The sequence below is a fragment of the Ursus americanus genome, chromosome 12 (assembly GCF_024610735.1).
Source record: "Ursus americanus isolate L20-20 chromosome 12, mUrsAme1.1.p, whole genome shotgun sequence".
Classification (NCBI taxonomy): domain Eukaryota; kingdom Metazoa; phylum Chordata; class Mammalia; order Carnivora; family Ursidae; genus Ursus; species Ursus americanus.
The window spans coordinates 66,350,555-66,367,752 of record NC_142138.1 but is presented as its reverse complement, the minus strand read 5'-3'; the positions used below and the strand labels follow the sequence as shown (position 1 = coordinate 66,367,752).

The 17,198-nt window shown below is 48.6% G+C and overlaps 1 protein-coding gene across 1 annotated transcript; it reads right to left on the bottom strand.

Moving 5' to 3' along the window:
- Window positions 1–7,504: 7,504 nt before the first annotated feature.
- Window positions 7,505–15,551, bottom strand: LOC123795008 (3 beta-hydroxysteroid dehydrogenase/Delta 5-->4-isomerase). The gene is made up of 4 exons (XM_087866204.1): window positions 15,454–15,551; window positions 15,108–15,327; window positions 10,892–11,056; window positions 7,505–8,735 (listed from the first exon to the last, which is right to left on the bottom strand). Exons 2-4 carry the CDS (start codon window positions 15,250–15,252, stop codon window positions 7,924–7,926), a joined length of 1,122 nt encoding a protein of 373 aa, XP_087722330.1. The 5' UTR covers window positions 15,253–15,327; window positions 15,454–15,551; the 3' UTR covers window positions 7,505–7,923.
- Window positions 15,552–17,198: the final 1,647 nt, after the last annotated feature.

Sequence of the window (17,198 nt, the reverse complement as noted above, 5' to 3'; positions counted from 1 at the left end):
ACATGTGGGAATACAGCTGTGCCCAGGTTATCAGCACAGGGTCCTCGTGGTGCCTTCCAGAGTCCACGGTCTAGTTAGGGAGACAGACGAGTTAATAAGCAACCACCTGCACTGTGACAGGTGCCTAGTGGAGAGACAGGTTTCACCCCTCCCTGGAAGACTGGAGACTCTCTAGGGGAGGCACAGTCTGAGGCATGAGGACAAGTTGGCTGAGGGACGGGTGCCAGGAAACTAGCACACATGTGTACCTGTGTGGTGGGTGTGGCTGGAGTGTGTTCAGATGGGGGTTTGAGAAGTGTCAGAAGCTATAAAAATCCCCCACCCTGGATATGCCATGCTGCTCAAACTCCTTGTGGCCTGGCCCCAGGTACCCCCGCTATAAACTTTCCTCTTTTCTTTACCATGGGGATTCTAGTGTGTTCTTAAGAGGCCTGCCCCCTAGCCGAGCTCTGCTACTGATTTATGGGTGACCTTGGGAAAGTCACTTTACATCTCAGGCCTCAGTTTCCTTGTTTGTGAAATGAGGAAGGGAAGGAGCCCATAGCTAAAAGCTGGAGTCTCCAGGGCTTATTTTAGCTCTAAAATTGAACTCAACAAACACTTTGATCTGTCCTGGAGGACACAGGGAGCCTCCCCTGTTTACCTGTAATTAGGAAGCAGTTGTTTTGCCCACTGATGAAAGAAGTGCTCATAATCAGGACTAGCTGCTTAATTCCCAAGGCTTGGTGCAAAATCAAATGTGAGGCCCCACGGCAGAGTGGTAAGCCAGGCACAGGGTCCCCGTGACTACACCAGCCACGTGCCCATGAAATCACCCCGCTGAGCCAGTGACTTTACAGATTCCAGCTGATGCAAGGGGGAATTTTGATCCTGGTTCATGAAAAGGATATTCCTACCTCAATAAGGCCAGGGTCCATGCTAAGATGACAACAGGGCCAGCAGCCCACGTGCCCACCCACTCTCACCAGCACCTATTTTGAGAGAAGGGCTGACTTTGCTCATGCAAGTTCTTCTGTTTCTTGAGGAAAGACTGAACTCTCAATTAGTGGGGAGCTTAAGGTTTCTAGAACAGACTGGTGACTGTTCCAGAGTTTGCAACTGACCCCAGGGTCCCCTGCCCTTGGGGACAGAGTGGCCAATCCACTTTTTGTTAGTGCCCCCCCCCCCCACTCCATCACAATGAATCTCTTTCATGCCTGGAAACATCAACTACCCCCTCTCCCCTCCGCTCATTACCCTTGTGTGGGATCCCATGATAAAGGAGGACTCCCTGCAAACTTCCTTCAGGGTCCCTTGATGCTTTAAGAAGCACTGTAAGTAACCACTTTAATTACTCAAGGAATGAGAGATTTTCTTCTAATTTTTTTTTTCTGATGGGATTTTTCTTCTGAATTCAGTTTTTAAAACTAGAATGTCCTTAGTTTTGTAGTATAAAAACTCTCTGGGCGTTACATTATTTCAGATTGTACATCTGATTTCCAGTCCCCTTAAAAATCTTCCCAGTTATGTTCTGCCTTCATAAATGTCTTTCCCTCTCACATGTCTTTCAATTGCTCACTCTTCACACAGTGCAGATGGATTGCTCCTGCTTCCCCGCACGCCCAGCCTCTTCAGGTTCATTGATTTCTTGACATTATCTCTAAATTCCTTCTTGCTTTGTCATTCCCTCTGCTTCCCTGATGCCCTTCCCTCCCCATCTCAGCAATTCCGTTTGTGTTTTGTCTGCCTATCTGTCCATCCATCCGTCTATCCATCCAACCACCCATCCATCCACCTGTCAGTCCGTTGTCCATCTGCATGCCTGCTTTGTGTCAGGCACCAGCCCAGGCACTAGGGACAGAGATGAAATGCAAGTTGCTGCCCTCAAGGACAAGACAGCGTGGTGCGGGAGGGCAGATATGCAAATAATCACCAGGCAATTAGATCCGCACCCGTCTCGCGGATGATCAGATGGAAGCTTTGGGTGGTGGATAAACCCTTGAGAAGAATGTGCTGGCAGGAGTGGTGGACAAGATCTGAGCAGGAGGGACACCACGCTTTAGCCCGGGAGTGTGCAAAAGCATAATGTTTGCAAGAAGTGCCAAACCCTGGGCTGTCGTTGGAGCATAAGGTTGGGGAATCTGGAGTGAGGGCAGGAACTGGTGACGATGTAGTCCAGAGAGGTGGCCAGGGGCTCAATCTCGAAGGGCCTTATCTGTTATCCTAAGGGTCCTGGATGGTTTTAGGTAGGGGCTGACATGGTCAGATTTGATGATGGGTGGATGACTCTGGCAACAAGGATGCGAGTGGCTTTTACGGTGACTCTCTGAGGCAGGGAGGCCGGGCAAGTGATAATGACCGCCTGAACCAGGCTGTGTCCCTGGAGAGGGAGGGGACACACTCAGCAGGCACTATGGACGGGAAATGGGGAGGACTGATTGGTAGGCTGGAGGGAGAGGGGGTGAAGGACTTCCCAGGTTTCTGGCTTGGCAGAGTGGGTGCGTAGGGGTGCTGTGACCCTGCTTGGCCGTTTCCTGAAGTAGTGTCCATTCTGCCTCAGGCTGGCCCCAGTTGCCCTCTGCGTCCCGCTGTATTAACAATACATAAACCAGGCCTGTATTTCTTGCCGAGATGCTTTCAGTATCCTCTTAATCTCTTCCAATCCATCCTACACATGGGTGCCCAAGTCATCTTCCAGGGATAGCTGAACAGGTTGCCGGGTGCATGTTGAAGAATCTCCAAGTTCTGTAGCCTGACTGTCAATATTCGTTGCTAGTGGGGACATGGAGATATGCTCTTTGCCCTAACTGAGTATAATTTTCCACAGAAGGTGAGGCATATTACTTGTAAAATAGTTAAAAGTCAAACAGTCCTTAGAAGGGGAACTGAATTGTGCTCTGAGGGGAAAGAAGGAAGGAGGCAGAGTATCTCCTAGCGGGGACCCAAAGTGACCCTGGTCTTTTCCCACCATGTCTTTCCAGACGTGTCTTCCATTCTCCCCTACACCTATGCTCTCTGGTCTGTCCACACTGCCTGAAAGGGACTCCCTTTTCCCACCTCTGCGTCTTGGCAGCCTTCCTTGCCTCTGCCTGGGATATGTTCCCCCCCATTTCTGCCTGTTGGACTCCTAACCATCTTTCAGTATTCAGCCCAAATGCAAGCGCTTTATTGAGTCCCCTACCCCAATATGATACTCTCTCTAACAGCCTTTGTACATTTTACTGTGTATGGTATCTGCCGCGTCTGACATTTTACTGCCCCCACGAGCCTGGGAACAGAGATGGAACACTGGAAGCCTCAGATGGGGGTCTGGTCCACAGATGTGTTTCATTAGTTTCCACTCGTTTTATTTTTAATCAAAGTTAATTTATTCAAAAAATTACAACCAATATCAAACATACAGAAAAGTACGGAATATGCTGCAATGTATACTCAGGACCTACCACCAAGAATGAACACTGCGTGCTGCCCACTCTGTAACAGATAAAATATTACACACACGATTGCAACACCAGCCCACACATTCCCAGAGCTGATCCTCACACTGTTTTCAAAATATAGAATTAGGTGCCAATATTTAGAAATCAAGAGATTTCTTGTAAAGATTGGGAAGGTTTTGCTTTCCTCGGAGAGTCCGAAGATCTGGGAACTTGGGGTGCATCCCAGGCCTGAATCAGCACGGGCTCTGCAACTGCCACCTCCCAGGAGCAGAGTGTAGACTCCCGCACACCACAGTCCCCACCACTCCCCAAGGCCTCTCGGCACTAGCCTGCCTCACTTACAATACGGGTGACTGGCTCCCGCAGGCGTGTGAGGCTCACATCTTCATGTGGACCCCTGGAAGTCCTTGGATTACTAGACCCGAACTACGAACTCGCTGGATGACCTCGAGCAAATTATTTAAAACAACACCTGGCACATAATTCTGCTGTCAGTGGTCCATGATCTTTGGTCCAAAACTCTACGGGCTAGATGTGTTTTGAAATTCAGATTTCTTTTAGATTTTAATAAGGTAATATCATATATTACATAAGACCCCCAGGAGGCTCTGGGCCAGCACTTTGTAAGAGAACGCATTGAAATATCTTCAGGAAAAAAGCATGGATATTCACATGAACCGTGATACATGCTTGGCTCGCCATTCTCATGGGAGCTTCCTGGGTGTCAGGGTATAATCTGCAACCAGTTCCTACAATCAGAGGGCAGAGAGAGAGACTCAAGGGCCACTCCAGGTTGGTAGGTGGCAGTTGTCATAAGCAAAGATACCTTACTTATGAGCTTTGTCTTGGGTGGCCCCAGGACGAATGGATCCCTGTGCCCACATGCCAGATCTTAGAAGTTTCTAAAGAGGCCTTCACTGGGTTTGGTCAGGGATACTCTGCAGGTGTTCTTTTTTAAAGATTTTATTTATTTATTTATTTGACAGAGAGAGACAGCCAGCGAGAGAGGGAACACAAGCAGGGGGAGTGGGAGAGGAAGAAGCAGCCTCCTAGTGGAGGAGCCTGATGTCGGGCTCAATCCCAGAACGCCGGGATCATGCCCTGAGCCGAAGGCAGACGCTTAACCGCTGTGCCACCCAGGCACCCCAGGGATACTCTGCAGGTGTTCTTAACCCCACATCATTGTCTCAAGGCTGCGTCCTTGGAGCAGCCTCTGGGAATGGGACAGGCAAGCAGGGCTAGCATTCCAAGGACAGGGGAGGGGTGAGGAGCCTCCGAGAGCCCTGGTCCAGCTTGAGGGTCAATCAGTGGTCACATCTCTTCGATGACCTCCCGCAATAGCTTCATCCATCTCAGGGTGAGTCAGACTGCCTGGAGCTGTCGGGATGCCAGGGATGAGGAGGCCCATCCTAACCCAGAGCTGCCCTGCCCTTTACCCAGACTTCAGCTCTTGGATATTTCGACTTACTAGTGAGAGTCAGCTTTTGTTATTGTTCTTTGTATGTTAACAAAGTAATTGAGAATTTTATACGTGGGGTGAAAGACGGGGTCTCTGGGTTTCTACAACAGCTCGTCTGGCTGGCCTTCTGGTCTGCCTCACCCCTCTCACCCCTTCAGGCCCCCTGCCCCCTTCCTGTGGGCCCTTCACTCAGCCATTCACCCACCTGCCCACTCCACGCCTGCCCTGAGGCCAGCCTCATCGTCTTATCTGACACCCTTAGCTATCTAATCTCTCCTGGTTGTAAACCCTTCCCACCTGGCGGGCCAGCCTCCTCACTCCCCTTTGCCCTCCTTCCCTCCCACCTCCACACTTCACGCTCTCCTTCATAACACTGCTCAGGCTCCTCACCTGTCTGGAACACTTCATTCTTCCACCGAAGTCCAATCTGTCCTTAAAGACCTAGCTGAGGTCCCACTGCTCTGTGGGGCTTCACCCGCCCCAACATCAGGTGAACTCTGTTCCCCAGACTCACCTACCCTTAGGGCTTAACCTCACCTACTCTTAGGGCTTAACCGGGTGGCTGAGCACTTGCCTGCACTTTCATTCACTTACTCACCCTATCTGTGCTGCATCCAGGTGGGGGAGGGGACCAGGAAAGAAAAGGGGGGAGGGGGAGGGGAAGGGCATAAAGACAGAGATGAGGAGGCAGAAAAGAGGAGAAGAAGGGAGGGGGAAGGAGGGGGGCAGAAGGAGGGGTAGGGAGGGGAGGGAAGGGGGAGGAGGAGGACAGAGAGAGGAGGGGGGGAGGGGGCTTCTGTGCATTAGCTCTAAAGGCTGGGAGCCCTCAGTTCTGTGCCCAGTGTAAGTAAGAAGGGCCAACTTCTTGGCCCCAAACATTCCCAGGCCTTTATGCTTATTCAGCTAGACCACCAGCTGGTCACATCCCCTCTCCCCTGTCTCTGCTTACACTTGCCCTCTGGCCACCGCATGCTCCTTCCCTTCCCTGTGAGAATGCCCTAGTGGGTTCATAGATATGGAATCTCACTAGGCTAAAAACTCAGCTGAGGGGCCCTTGTCCCAGATCCTGCCACCCTTCTTCCCTTCCCTAGCTCCTGACATGGACGGGTAAACGTGTGTGCACTACGCAGGAGCTGGACAGGGGCTGCACTACGCAGGAGCTGGACAGGGGCTGCCTCTTGTGTTCTGTGCCCTGGAGGGAAGCAGGAGGGAGCGTTTCATTCTTACCTACCCCCACAGTATGGGGCCACTCTGCTCCGATGCCCTCTGCTGATCCTCTGGCCCTTGGGGTTTTGAAGGTGATAAGAAAACTTTGTCCCTGATAGAATATTCTATTTTTTTCCCTTTCTCCTTAGAATGAAAGCACAAACTGTTTCCTTTGGGGTAATCAAATTCAGCTGAATTCATAATCCATACATTCCCTGGATAAGAAAGAAGCCATCTGGATGTTGGGTGTGACTCTTCCGTGGCTCTGGTTCATAAAGACAGGCAAAAGCCCCATCTGGAGACAGGCAGCTCTCACCCCCACACTCTGAGCCCGACAGCCACCTCCTCACCTGCTTCAGGCCATGCAGTCTTTGCTGGCCCTGACAGTGTTTCTTTGGACTGTTGGTCCTCTTTTCCGTTGATAACTAAGTCATCATTCAAGTCCCCAAACCTGCCTTGGTTGGCCTCCTCTGCCGAGGGCGACAAAGAAGGATGATGGATGCACAGGCCAGTGATGAAGGGGAAGATGGAGGGAAAGAACAGAGGCTAAGGAGGTAGAGGGATAAATCTTCATCCCAGTAGACAGTGTAAGATAAGAGAGAGATGGGGAGAGGAGAAAAAGTAGGGAGGAGTTGATTCTTCGGGGGGGGGGCAATAGACCTCTCTGCCTCTTGTCTTGGGTAGGAAACAAGGTTTTAGAGGAGTTCATACCTGTTCCCTTCACTTTCCTGGGAACCCGTGCTGTGGTTTCATGATGAGATTTGAAAGGTTAGATACTGGCTTTGAATTGCCAGGGTGGCCCCTGTGGGTCCTAGGGGTCTTCAAGGACACTGACATTGGCGGTAGAGGCTGGTTGTGTCTCTGCTTCTCCTTCCCCTGCCCCCAGGGCACCTGGCAAGGGCTTGCAGACCCTCCCAGCTGCCCCTCAGGGGTTCTCCTGGGTCCTTGGGAGCCTCCTGCACAGGGCTGGGCAAGAAGGAGGTGACCCAAAGGAGCCGGCCTTTCCCAATGTGCCGTGCTCTGTTGCACTGCTGACAAACTCCTCCACCCCACCCTCACTGGTGCTGTAAATTTAGGCAGTTCAGGCTGCAAGATTCAGTGGACAGATAGGAGCTTTCAAGTCAGTCTATCTGGGCTAAATGTCCTGGTCACTTAGCAGTTAGTGAGTGGTATCCGATGATCAAGTTTCCTTATCAATAAAAGGCAGTAATAATCCCTACCTCCCAGACTTCTGAAGAGGGTTAAATAAAGTGATATTTGCCTGAAACATAGCAGGTGCTTAGTCGATCTTAATTCCCCCCTCCTCCACACACACTTCTGCCTACCTCCGTTCCATGCTGCTTTTCTAAATAGGAGATAATGATCCCTAGAAATGGCGGGGGAAGGAGGAAGGTATGTATTCACGTCCACCACAGCGTCCTCCAGATTAGGCATTAAAACATTTATTACTCTTTTCACTGAGCTGTGTGTAGGAATAGGAATTTGTAAAACATAAGAAATGCTTTGCACGTAACAAAGGAAATGGAAATAAGAGGCAGAACTCCACATGAAAGAGGCTTGAATAGCTCAGAGCCGGCATTGGAGGTTTTCATCCTAGCAGCTACAGCAAGTCTCCTTGTATGTCCCCTGGAGTGTGGGCAGGACAGAAAACTTTCGACTGGGCCAGGGACTGGGAAGGTTTCCGGTGGTAGGAGGAAAATAGTAAGGCAGCCATCTTATAAAAGGGAGACAGTAGGACCTGGGCTTGTGGCCTTGTTTCTTTCTGTAGGAAGCCAGAGGGGGACAGCTTGAAAGACGTCTCCCAACAGCATCTGCATCTACATCCTTGTCACCCCCAGATCAATGAGTCTTTGTTTTTAGGGTCTCTTTGTGCTGTTTCACCAGGGAGCCAATCCACTCTGTGGTTTTCTGCTTGGCTTCCTCCCAGCTGAAGAGTGGCTTATACCCCAGATCTCGCTGAGCTTTCTTATAGGAGAAGGTAAATACACTATTCAACAATGTCACTGTGTGGCGGTTGAAGGAGGGTTGATATGTGTAAATTGGACTGAGCAGGAAGCTTACTATTTCCAGCAGGAAGGCAAGCCAGTACGTCAGAAACAAAGGAAGACTCCTTCTGGAATCAAGGGAGAAGCCCCATTCCTTGCTCAAAGTGTAATTGAGGTCATCATAGCTTTGGTGAGGTGTGTCATCTGAGATATAATAGAACTGTCCTCGGACACTTGGGGCCTTCTTGGCATCCCGTAGGGCCCTCAAGGCCAGAATGTGAGCCCAGGCTACATTGCCAACATAGACGGGGTTGACTACGGAGAACTTGCTATTATGCGTCAGGATGTGATTGTTCCTCAGGGCCTCGTATATAAAGTTATAAAGGAATATGCTTCCTTCCCCATAAATATACATGGGCCTTAAGGCACAAGTGTGCAAGGTGCCACCGTTTTTAAGAGCCCACCCATTAGCAGCTAACACCGCCTTCTCTGCAAGCTTTTTGCTGTGGGGGTAAGGAGTAGACCATGTCGATTCAAGATGCTCTTCTTCGTGGCCATTCTGGATGATCTCCCTGTAGGAGTTGGGCCCAGCCACCTCTATGGTGCTGGTATAGATGAAGATCGGCACACTAGCCTGGGCACAGGCTTCCAACAGGAGCTGGGTACCTGCCCGTGGGGAGTACACCGTCAGTGTCAACAAATAACCCAAAGGGCCAACCATGCCCACAGACCATGTCCAGCCCCTGCCCCCTGTGAGGTGGTTACTGCAGATCAGGAGTGCATTGCTCTGTGTCTCCGGCTAAGATCTGAGCATGCTATAGCCATAGGAAAAATGCAACAATGAGAAGAAACCAACATTTGTGTTCTGGAGAGCAAGAATTTCTAGGCTTTTTGGATTCCCTGGACCTGTGTGTGTACATTGAATTTTGGAAAACGACAGAGGGTTGCCATGTTATATTTTGCTGAGTGAAGACCTTAGAAAATTATCACTTATCCCTACCACCTCGTTAAAAACAGTTTATTATTTTATTGTTTATTATTTTAAATAAAGAATAATTAGGAGGCCATACTCTCAGCATATGGAGTAGAATTTTACCTAGTCCTGATTGAGTGTTCCCTTTAAAGGCCACTCCTAATTCTGACTGTGACTTCTTTTACCCAGATCTGAAAACTGGGGTGATAAACCTTCCTTTTACTTAGTATTCTGGAGCCTGTCCACTGGCCTTCTGTGTTGAGCTTGGTGGAGAACTGGAAGGGGGAGTGTGCCCTCTGGTGGTTTATACCTATGGCGGGAGGATCTTGCAGAATCCCTTCAGTTGGGGGAGGTAACGCAGAGCGCCTTCCCATAAGAAAGAATACCCCCATCAAAGCATCGCTTTTAGTTCTCATTTTTTTCTGGTATTAAAAAAATCCTTCTTAAGGTCTTTGTGCAATTTGATTTTCAGGAGAGACAGGCTCATTTAAAAAAAATCAAATCCAGAGGCTGAGAAAATTTGGGGCTAATTGACCTGCAGAGGGGGAAATGACCATTATTTGAAGTATCTTCTAAACCTGGAAATGACATTAGCTTTAATTAACTGATATCTCTACCACTTACCAGGGATTTCAAATCCCCTGTTGTTGGGAGTCCTGGAGAGCAGGAATTAGCAGAGGAGGCCAAGAAGGAAAATTTGGTTAACCTGGCACCCTGTTTGCAGTGTGGGAGTGGTGAGGGTATGGCTAAGTAGAAACTAGAAAGGGTCTTTTTTGAGATTGTGCTACTTTAGGCTGGAGACCCTAAAGCAATTATTGCTTTAGGAAAGGAGCCTCTGCGTAACGACTAACTTTGTAGAGCAGGGCATGAAAACCGGTTGGGATTGGGGGTTGGGGTCCTGTGGTGGTAGAGAGACTGGCCTCCAGGGCCCAGAAGGATGACTTTGCATGTGAAGCTAATAAGGGATTTAAACCAATCCCTTAAACAAATGTGTCTAGTTTTAAAGTAGGTTGGAAAGCCGTAATCCAGAAAGAGCCACCAGGCATTTGAGGGATGAGGCTCTAAGGAGGGTGTATTTGGGCACCTAGCTAGAAATGACCCTTTAATAGCAGACCCAGCAGTGAGTGGAAGAAGTGCTGTTATGGATAAGAGGAAGCTATTATCATTAAGAAGGTATCATGGGAAGGCCAGTCCTGGGTAATTCTGTCCTGCTAGACTGTGGTGAACTAGCTTTGCAGGTCTCTTGAGAGGAATCCTTCTTTGGGGGTGAGCAGGAAGGTGCTAGATGTTCTCATGATGCTGGATGACCCCACACAGGAATCCTGCCTGAAGGAACTGGCCCGGAGCTGTGGCCCTTCACTCGTAATGGTCATGGGGGCCCTTCCTATCACAGAGCTCTTAGTTCTCAGCCTTACTGTGAGACCATCCACTTAGAGGTGCACAAGAAGGGCTAAAATGATGATCAGGGAGGCACTTGTAAGGTCTGGTCCTAGCCTAGCGGAAGCAGAGGGTAGTTGGATCACAAGAGTTTAAGGTTGGATAGGAGTTGATGCTTGATTGGAGCTGCAGTAAAAAGAGCTTTTGTGATGTTTGGAGATACACAAGTGTGGGTTTAAAGTCTAGCTTTCCTACTCAGGGGGACTTGGACAAGTTACTTAACTTTGCTCAGCCCTAGTTTCCTCATCTAAAAAAGTGAGCAGAACAGCCTTGAATCTCTCAATGGTGATAAGAAAAAGCAGCTGGAGCAAGCTCAGCGGGTGTTCAGTGATGGGGCCTCTCCTCCTTTCCTGTTCTGTTTTCTGAGCCTCATTCGCCCACCTCACTCCATATCCTCCCTGGGATACAATACCCTTCAGATTGACATTCATCATGGTCTCTCGGTGAAGGATATTCATGACGTCAATGACAGAGGCGGTGTGAATGACAACTGAGATGCCCTGGCAGGCTTTCTTCAGGCACTGCTCATCCAGAATGTCTCCTTCCACCATGATCACCTTGGTCTTGCTCTGGAGCTCTGTGTGAACATGAGTCAGGTCATTGGAAGGCTTTCTGGATCTGGAAGTTTCCTGATAAAAGGTGGCATTTACCCAGGGGGACAGTGGGGATGGGAGAAATATCCATGGAAAGAACAAGTAAACAAAGGCACAGAAGTCACAATGTGTAGCATTTATTGGGAAAGAGCAAACATCTGTTTCCACCCCATTTTATTCTTAAAAAAAAAGAAAAGAAAGAAAGAATTTGTGCAGTGAGGAGTCAAGTATGCCTGGGATGAAAGCTGTTAAAGAGATTCATGGGAAGTTCATAAAATTCATTAAGGAGAGTAGGGTGATTATGGAGAGTGGATATACCAGGAAAGAATTTGAATTTAATTCTGTAGGGAATGAGGAATCACGCATGGATTTGGAACGAGGACAGAAACATAAACAGAGTTGTGGTGTAGGTGCGGCCAACCCTGGCTGCAGTATATAAAATGGATCGTGTGGTGCATCTGAGAGAGAGCAAAGCCATTGAGAGAGTAATCGAGAGAGCAATCAAGAGAATGTCTGCAGCAAAGTTCAGAGGAGGAGGACAGAACCAGGGCTCCCACAGCAGGAGCAGGGAAGGGGAGAGATACACAGGCTCAACTTTTCAGACCTTATCCAGACAGGTCCTGGTTCTTACTGGAGAAAGGCCGAGAGGAAGAGGAAGAGTCCATGTCAGCCCGAGTATTTCCTGCTTAGGTGACCAGAAGGATAGTGGAGCCAGTAACAGAGAATTTAGGATGGGCCCAAATGAGAGGTTTAACTGAAAAATAAAAAACCTTATTAGATATCATCTAAAGCAGATATCAGTGCTGAAACTGAGTCAGCCACGAAGGGACTAACATTCTGGCCATCTAGCCAAGGGCAGTGGATTCAACCTCAGCATCTTCAGCTCCTCTGAAATCCACCGGAAGGGGCACTGCCAGTAACATCATCACCTCAAACTAGGCCGTGAACGAAACATGGTGCTACATATAGTTTGGATAAATACTGTACACTTATTTTGTGCTTTCTGCTTTGCACACAATTTTCACAAGTGTTCTGATTTTTCTTTCACAGCTATCTCATGACATAGGTATTCCGATCTCCACTTTACAGGCAAGGAAACTGAGCCAGAGACAGGTTAAGGGGCAGGGCTAAGTCACACTTCCTGTGAAGACTCAAGCCTGCCCCCCCTGCCTTCAAGCTTTGGTCTCTTTCCTCTGTCACCCAAATGCAGGACTAGCACTTTTTTTTTTCTGAGGCAGATTAAGGATAAGTCTATGTATGTATGTATGTATGTATGTATTTAAAGGATAAGACAATGTAACTGAAATCGACAATGGAGGCCAGAGAATAGTGACAGAGAAATTCAGAGTGAAAAATGCAGAGCAGGGAAATTTCCTTCCTGGGTTGCAACTTGGAAGAACCACCTGCTCTCCCTAAGCCTCTGCCAAGTCTGCTCTGCCCTGGGCAAGTTCCCACTGTTGGGCAGCTCCAAGAAGAGAGGCAGGGGAAATGCTGATGGGAATCAGTAGGATTTTCTCTGATTGTGTCTCCACCTCTGCCTTTCCCCCTCCCTTCTTCTTCTTCTTTTTTTTTTTTTTTTTAAGATTTTTATTTATTTATTTGGCAGAGAGAGAGAGACAGCCAGCGAGAGAGAGAACTCAAGCAGGGGGAGTGGGAGAAGCAGGCTACCAGCGTAGGAGCCTGATGTGGGGGCTCGACCCCAGAACACCGGGATCACGCTCTGAGCCAAAGGCAGACGCTTAACGACTGTGCCATCCAGGCGCCCCGCCCCCTCCCTTCTTCTGTCTCCACTGCAGACTTCAAGCAGACAGGCTCAGATCAACGTACTAGTTTGCAGGGGTGCAGAGAGACCAGCAGAGGGCGCTGCGGATGTCTTGGTGGTGGAGGCATAGCTCTCTCCCTCCCCGCGGCTCTGTGGACTCCGCAAGGATTCTGCGTAGCCCGAATATACCCTTGCTTATGTGGTGTGGGCTGCGTTGCAGGGAGGCCCAAAGAGAAACTACTAGACAAATTAGTGGCTAAGAGCACAGCCGCTGCAGTTAGACCTTCTGGGTTCAATTCCAGCGTTGCCATTTTTCAGCTGGGGGACCTTGAACAAGTTAGCCTTTGCTATGATATGAGTGTTTGTGTCCCCCCAAATTCATGTGTGGAAATCCTAATGCCAATGTGATGCTGTTAGAAGATGGGGCCTTTGGAAGGTGATCAGGTCGTGAGGGTTTGACCCCCATGAAGGGGATCAATATTCTTATAAAAGAGATCCCAGAGAAAGCCCTCTCCCCTTGTACCCTGTGAGGAGGGCACAGCAAGAAGACACAGGCTCTGAACCAGAAAGAGAGTTCTCACCAGACCATGACTCTGCTTTGCTCTTGGATTTCTGTCCCCAGAACTGTGAGAAATAAAATTTCTGATGGGTTTAAGCCGCCCAGCCTGTGGTATATTGTTGTAGCAGCCTTGACAGACTAAGACACCTTTCTGTGCCTGCTTTCTCGTCTTTAAAAAGAGAACAATATTAACCTATCCCCTAGAGATGTTACAAGGAGCAAATGAGCTGGCACACATAGAACACTTAGCGAAGTGCCTGGCACAGAAAGACCACTGTGAGGATTCTCCATTGTGATCTGGACAGAGGCCCCTGCCCGTCCCGGACACCACCTGACTGGTCACACTGGGGAACCCTTCTTCTAGGTTGAACATTGCCTTTTCCGGGCATCAGCTGTCAGACTGTAAGTATTACTGAGACATAGGGATTGCAGACAGTTGATGCTGATCACGTATGTTCATATGTGTTCATCAGAGGCACCGTTGAAGCAAAGGGTAGAGGAAATAAGACATCTGAGATGTTCAGAGCACAGGAAAGAGGAGGAGAAGAGTGATGGGCACAGTCCTGGAGGGCGGGTGGGGGTGGGGGCTCCATGTAGGGAAGTGGGTTCTTCTGGGCACCCAGGGCCTGCGTGTTGACACCCAGTCTGCAGGGGCTGGGGAGGGGGACAGAGTTGCTTTGGGGGTGCACAGTGGGGAAATGGGAGAGACTGAAGACTCACTTTGCCGAGAGGCAACCCTGGATCCATATGACTGGGGCGTCTGTGATAAGGCTCTACTCTGAGCCCCGCGGCCCGTTACTCAGAGGGCCTCAGCAAGTCGCTTTAGCTTCGTGTACCTCAGTTTCCTCAACATCCTGTTGGTGGGGGTGGAGGGGAATGAGACCCTGTTCCTACCTTCCTCACAGGGCTGTTTTGAGGATTTGGGGGTGATACAGGTTTTATAAATCTAACTTCTGCATTTGCGCCAAGGGCAGCAGTCTGGGCAAACAGCAGAGCGGTGAGCAGACTCTGCAGCCACTCTTTGGTGCTGATGAGCAGGGACCAATGGGAAGAAGAGATGTACAGGGAATCCACATGAGGGTCCACATTCTGGAGCCTCACACTCTGTCTCTGGCTCCCTCCCACACTGCGCGCTGCGTGTCCTCTCCACCTCCCTTCCTCCCACACTGTCTCTCTCTCTCTCTCTCTCTCTCTCACACACACACACACTCAGCTTCACCTTCACTTCCTTTTATTTCACCTTCACTGGAGATGCTAAATGAAGCCACAGAAAGACCAGGGCAATCAAGAGGGGCAGGGACCCACTGGTAGCGTCTGCAGGTTAATGGCCCTTGCTTGCCCTTTGCAGATGTTGCACAGCCATTGCCAAGTCCACAATCTTCAGAACATTCAAGAGTTGTTGACAAGGGAGAGATACGTGATTTTATAAATGAGAAGAAAAGAGACCTAGAGGCCAGAGTGGCTGGCCTACAGGCAGCCGGATCTCTAGTTCCAGATCAGGGTCAGACCCAGGCTCCCGTAGCCCTGTATCTCTTATACTATACCGTAACCTGTGATTTCCTTTCTGATGACTTTGGACAGGTGATCAGCCTTGATTTGGCTACAACTTTCCTTGATTTGCTGGACAAGATCCCCTCCTCATACCTGTGCAGCAGAGGCGGGGGGGGGGGCGGTTAAGATGGAGCTACCCACCCACGAACTCAAATTCACTTACTAGAAAATTCCTCCCACAGTTCTGGTTTGAAAACTTTGTCCAGTGCCCGGATCTCCTGCAGCTCCTTCTCCTCCACCAACAAGCGAACGATCCTCTGACCCAGAAACCCTCCTGCACCTGTCACAAGGCAGCTCCACCCAGCCATGGTTAAATCTGGTTACCAAGAAGCACTCTCCAGGAACCAGAAAAACTGGGGAGCAGATTAGATTACAGGGTGACCCTGGAGAAGACCAGAAAGAGAGGTCAAGTGGTTACAGGCTTACAAAAACCATTTTGTTCCCTCCACTCCATTTTTGCAAAACTCCTATGCCCGGGAATAGTTGAAAGAAAACGAGAAAGCTCTGACCTGTTAGATGGTTGGAAGCCAGTTGAAAGAGCCCGGGTTCTGGTCTCCTTGTCTCCCAAAGGCAGAACTGGAGTTTTATGCACTCGTTTCTGGCTCATCCTCTTCACCTTGAACTCTTACTACATACTCATTGCTCACGCCTTCTCCAGGTTCCTCCTCCCCGCAAAGTAGTGACCTTTAACATAGCTCTCATTCCTCTGAGGCACAGGAAGCAATTTTCAGGGCCACAGTGTGATAAAGGCTTGGTTCTACCCGGAATGAGACATCCGGCAGGCAGTGCCAGCTGTCTGGGATCTACAGTCTGTGGGTTTAAATGAAAAGACGACATCTGCCAGCACAATGGGAATTTTTGCCTTGTGAAGTAAATACATCTGGGGATAAAATCCACTGTGTAGTCCATTAGCTCCTCTCTCCGAGTGCTGTTTGAAATGTTACCGTCCTGCAAAGTGTAGACATTTGCAATGGAGGCAGCTCCAGTCACCAAGTACTACAGGAAGTGACTTTCTTTTCAACCCCATATATCCAGAACCTCAATTTTAATTTCCCCTTGGAGAGCTCTGGGCTTAGGGAGGAAGATAACCACTGAAGGAAAGCGTTATCTCTAGTTATCTCTAGTGATAACTGTTTAGTTCTATGGCTTGAATAATGAGAATAGGGGTCTGTAGCTGTGGCCATGGTGGATCTTATGGACATTTGTGCTCATCCCACATTTTGGCTGCAAAACCACTCTCAGCAGAGTCCTGAACTGAGGATGCTGTGAATGCTTTTGGAGCCTGTGCCCCAGAGGTGTCCAAATACCACCACCATAAACTCCTCAAGACATTGCCTTTTTTCTACTTTATAAAATTGAGATGTGGGGAGCCTGGGTGGCTTAGTTGTTAAGCGCCTGCCTTTGGCTCAGGGCGTGATCCCAAGGTCCTGGGATCAAGCCCTGCATCGGGCTCCCTGCTCCACTGGGAAGCCTGCTTCTTCCTCTCCCACTCCCCCTGCTTGTGTTCCCTCTCTCGCTGGCTGTATCTCTCTCTCTGTCAAATAAGTAAATAAAATCTTTAAAAAAAATTGAGGTGTGATTTACATGCATTAAAACATCCAGATCTTAAGTGTTAGTTCAATAAACCTTGACAATTACAAACACCATTGTAACCACTGCCCAAGACAACATATGGAACATTTACTTCACCCCAAAAATTCTTTCCTGCCCCTTTCCAGTCAATTCCCACCTCCACCCACCAATCTACCCCAGAAGCAATGACTTTCTGATTTTTAGTTCCAATAGATGCCTTCTATTTTTTTCTCCTAAAGTCTTTCTTTGTGGTTCCAGATATACATTTAAATATAGAATCCATGTGAAGTTAAATTTTCTGTGTGGATTACAGAAAAATTTTCTGTTGTATTTCTCTGTTGTTTGTTCTTTTTCTCTTTCATCAGCTTCTTTTACTTATCTGCTTCCTTTTATTTGGCTTGGCTTCAATTTACTGTTGCTTTTCAAGTTTCTTAGGGTTAAAGCTTAGATTACTGATTTTATCCCTTTTCTTTTGTGACTATTTACACTTAAAGCTATAAATGTCTAAGTACTGGGTTAGCCACATCCAGCAATTTTGATGTATTGGATTTTTATTATCACTCAGGTAAAAATATTTTCTAATTTACCTGTGATTTCCTCTTTAACACATGAGTTATTCCAAAGTATGTTGTTTAATTTCTGAAATTGGGGATTTTCTAAATATCTTGTTATTGACTTCTAC

Excerpts from the sequence above, each read along its gene's own strand:
- LOC123795008 (XM_087866204.1), bottom strand. The coding sequence starts at position 15,252 with ATGGCTGGGTGGAGCTGCCTTGTGACAGGTGCAGGAGGGTTTCTGGGT. Across the intron at positions 11,057-15,107 it reads ACTGTGGGAGGAATTTTCTA|AGCTCCAGAGCAAGACCAAG; the intron begins GTAAGTGAATTT and ends ATGTTCACACAG. Across the intron at positions 8,736-10,891 it reads GATGAATGTCAATCTGAAGG|GTACCCAGCTCCTGTTGGAA; the intron begins GTATTGTATCCC and ends CCCCACGGGCAG.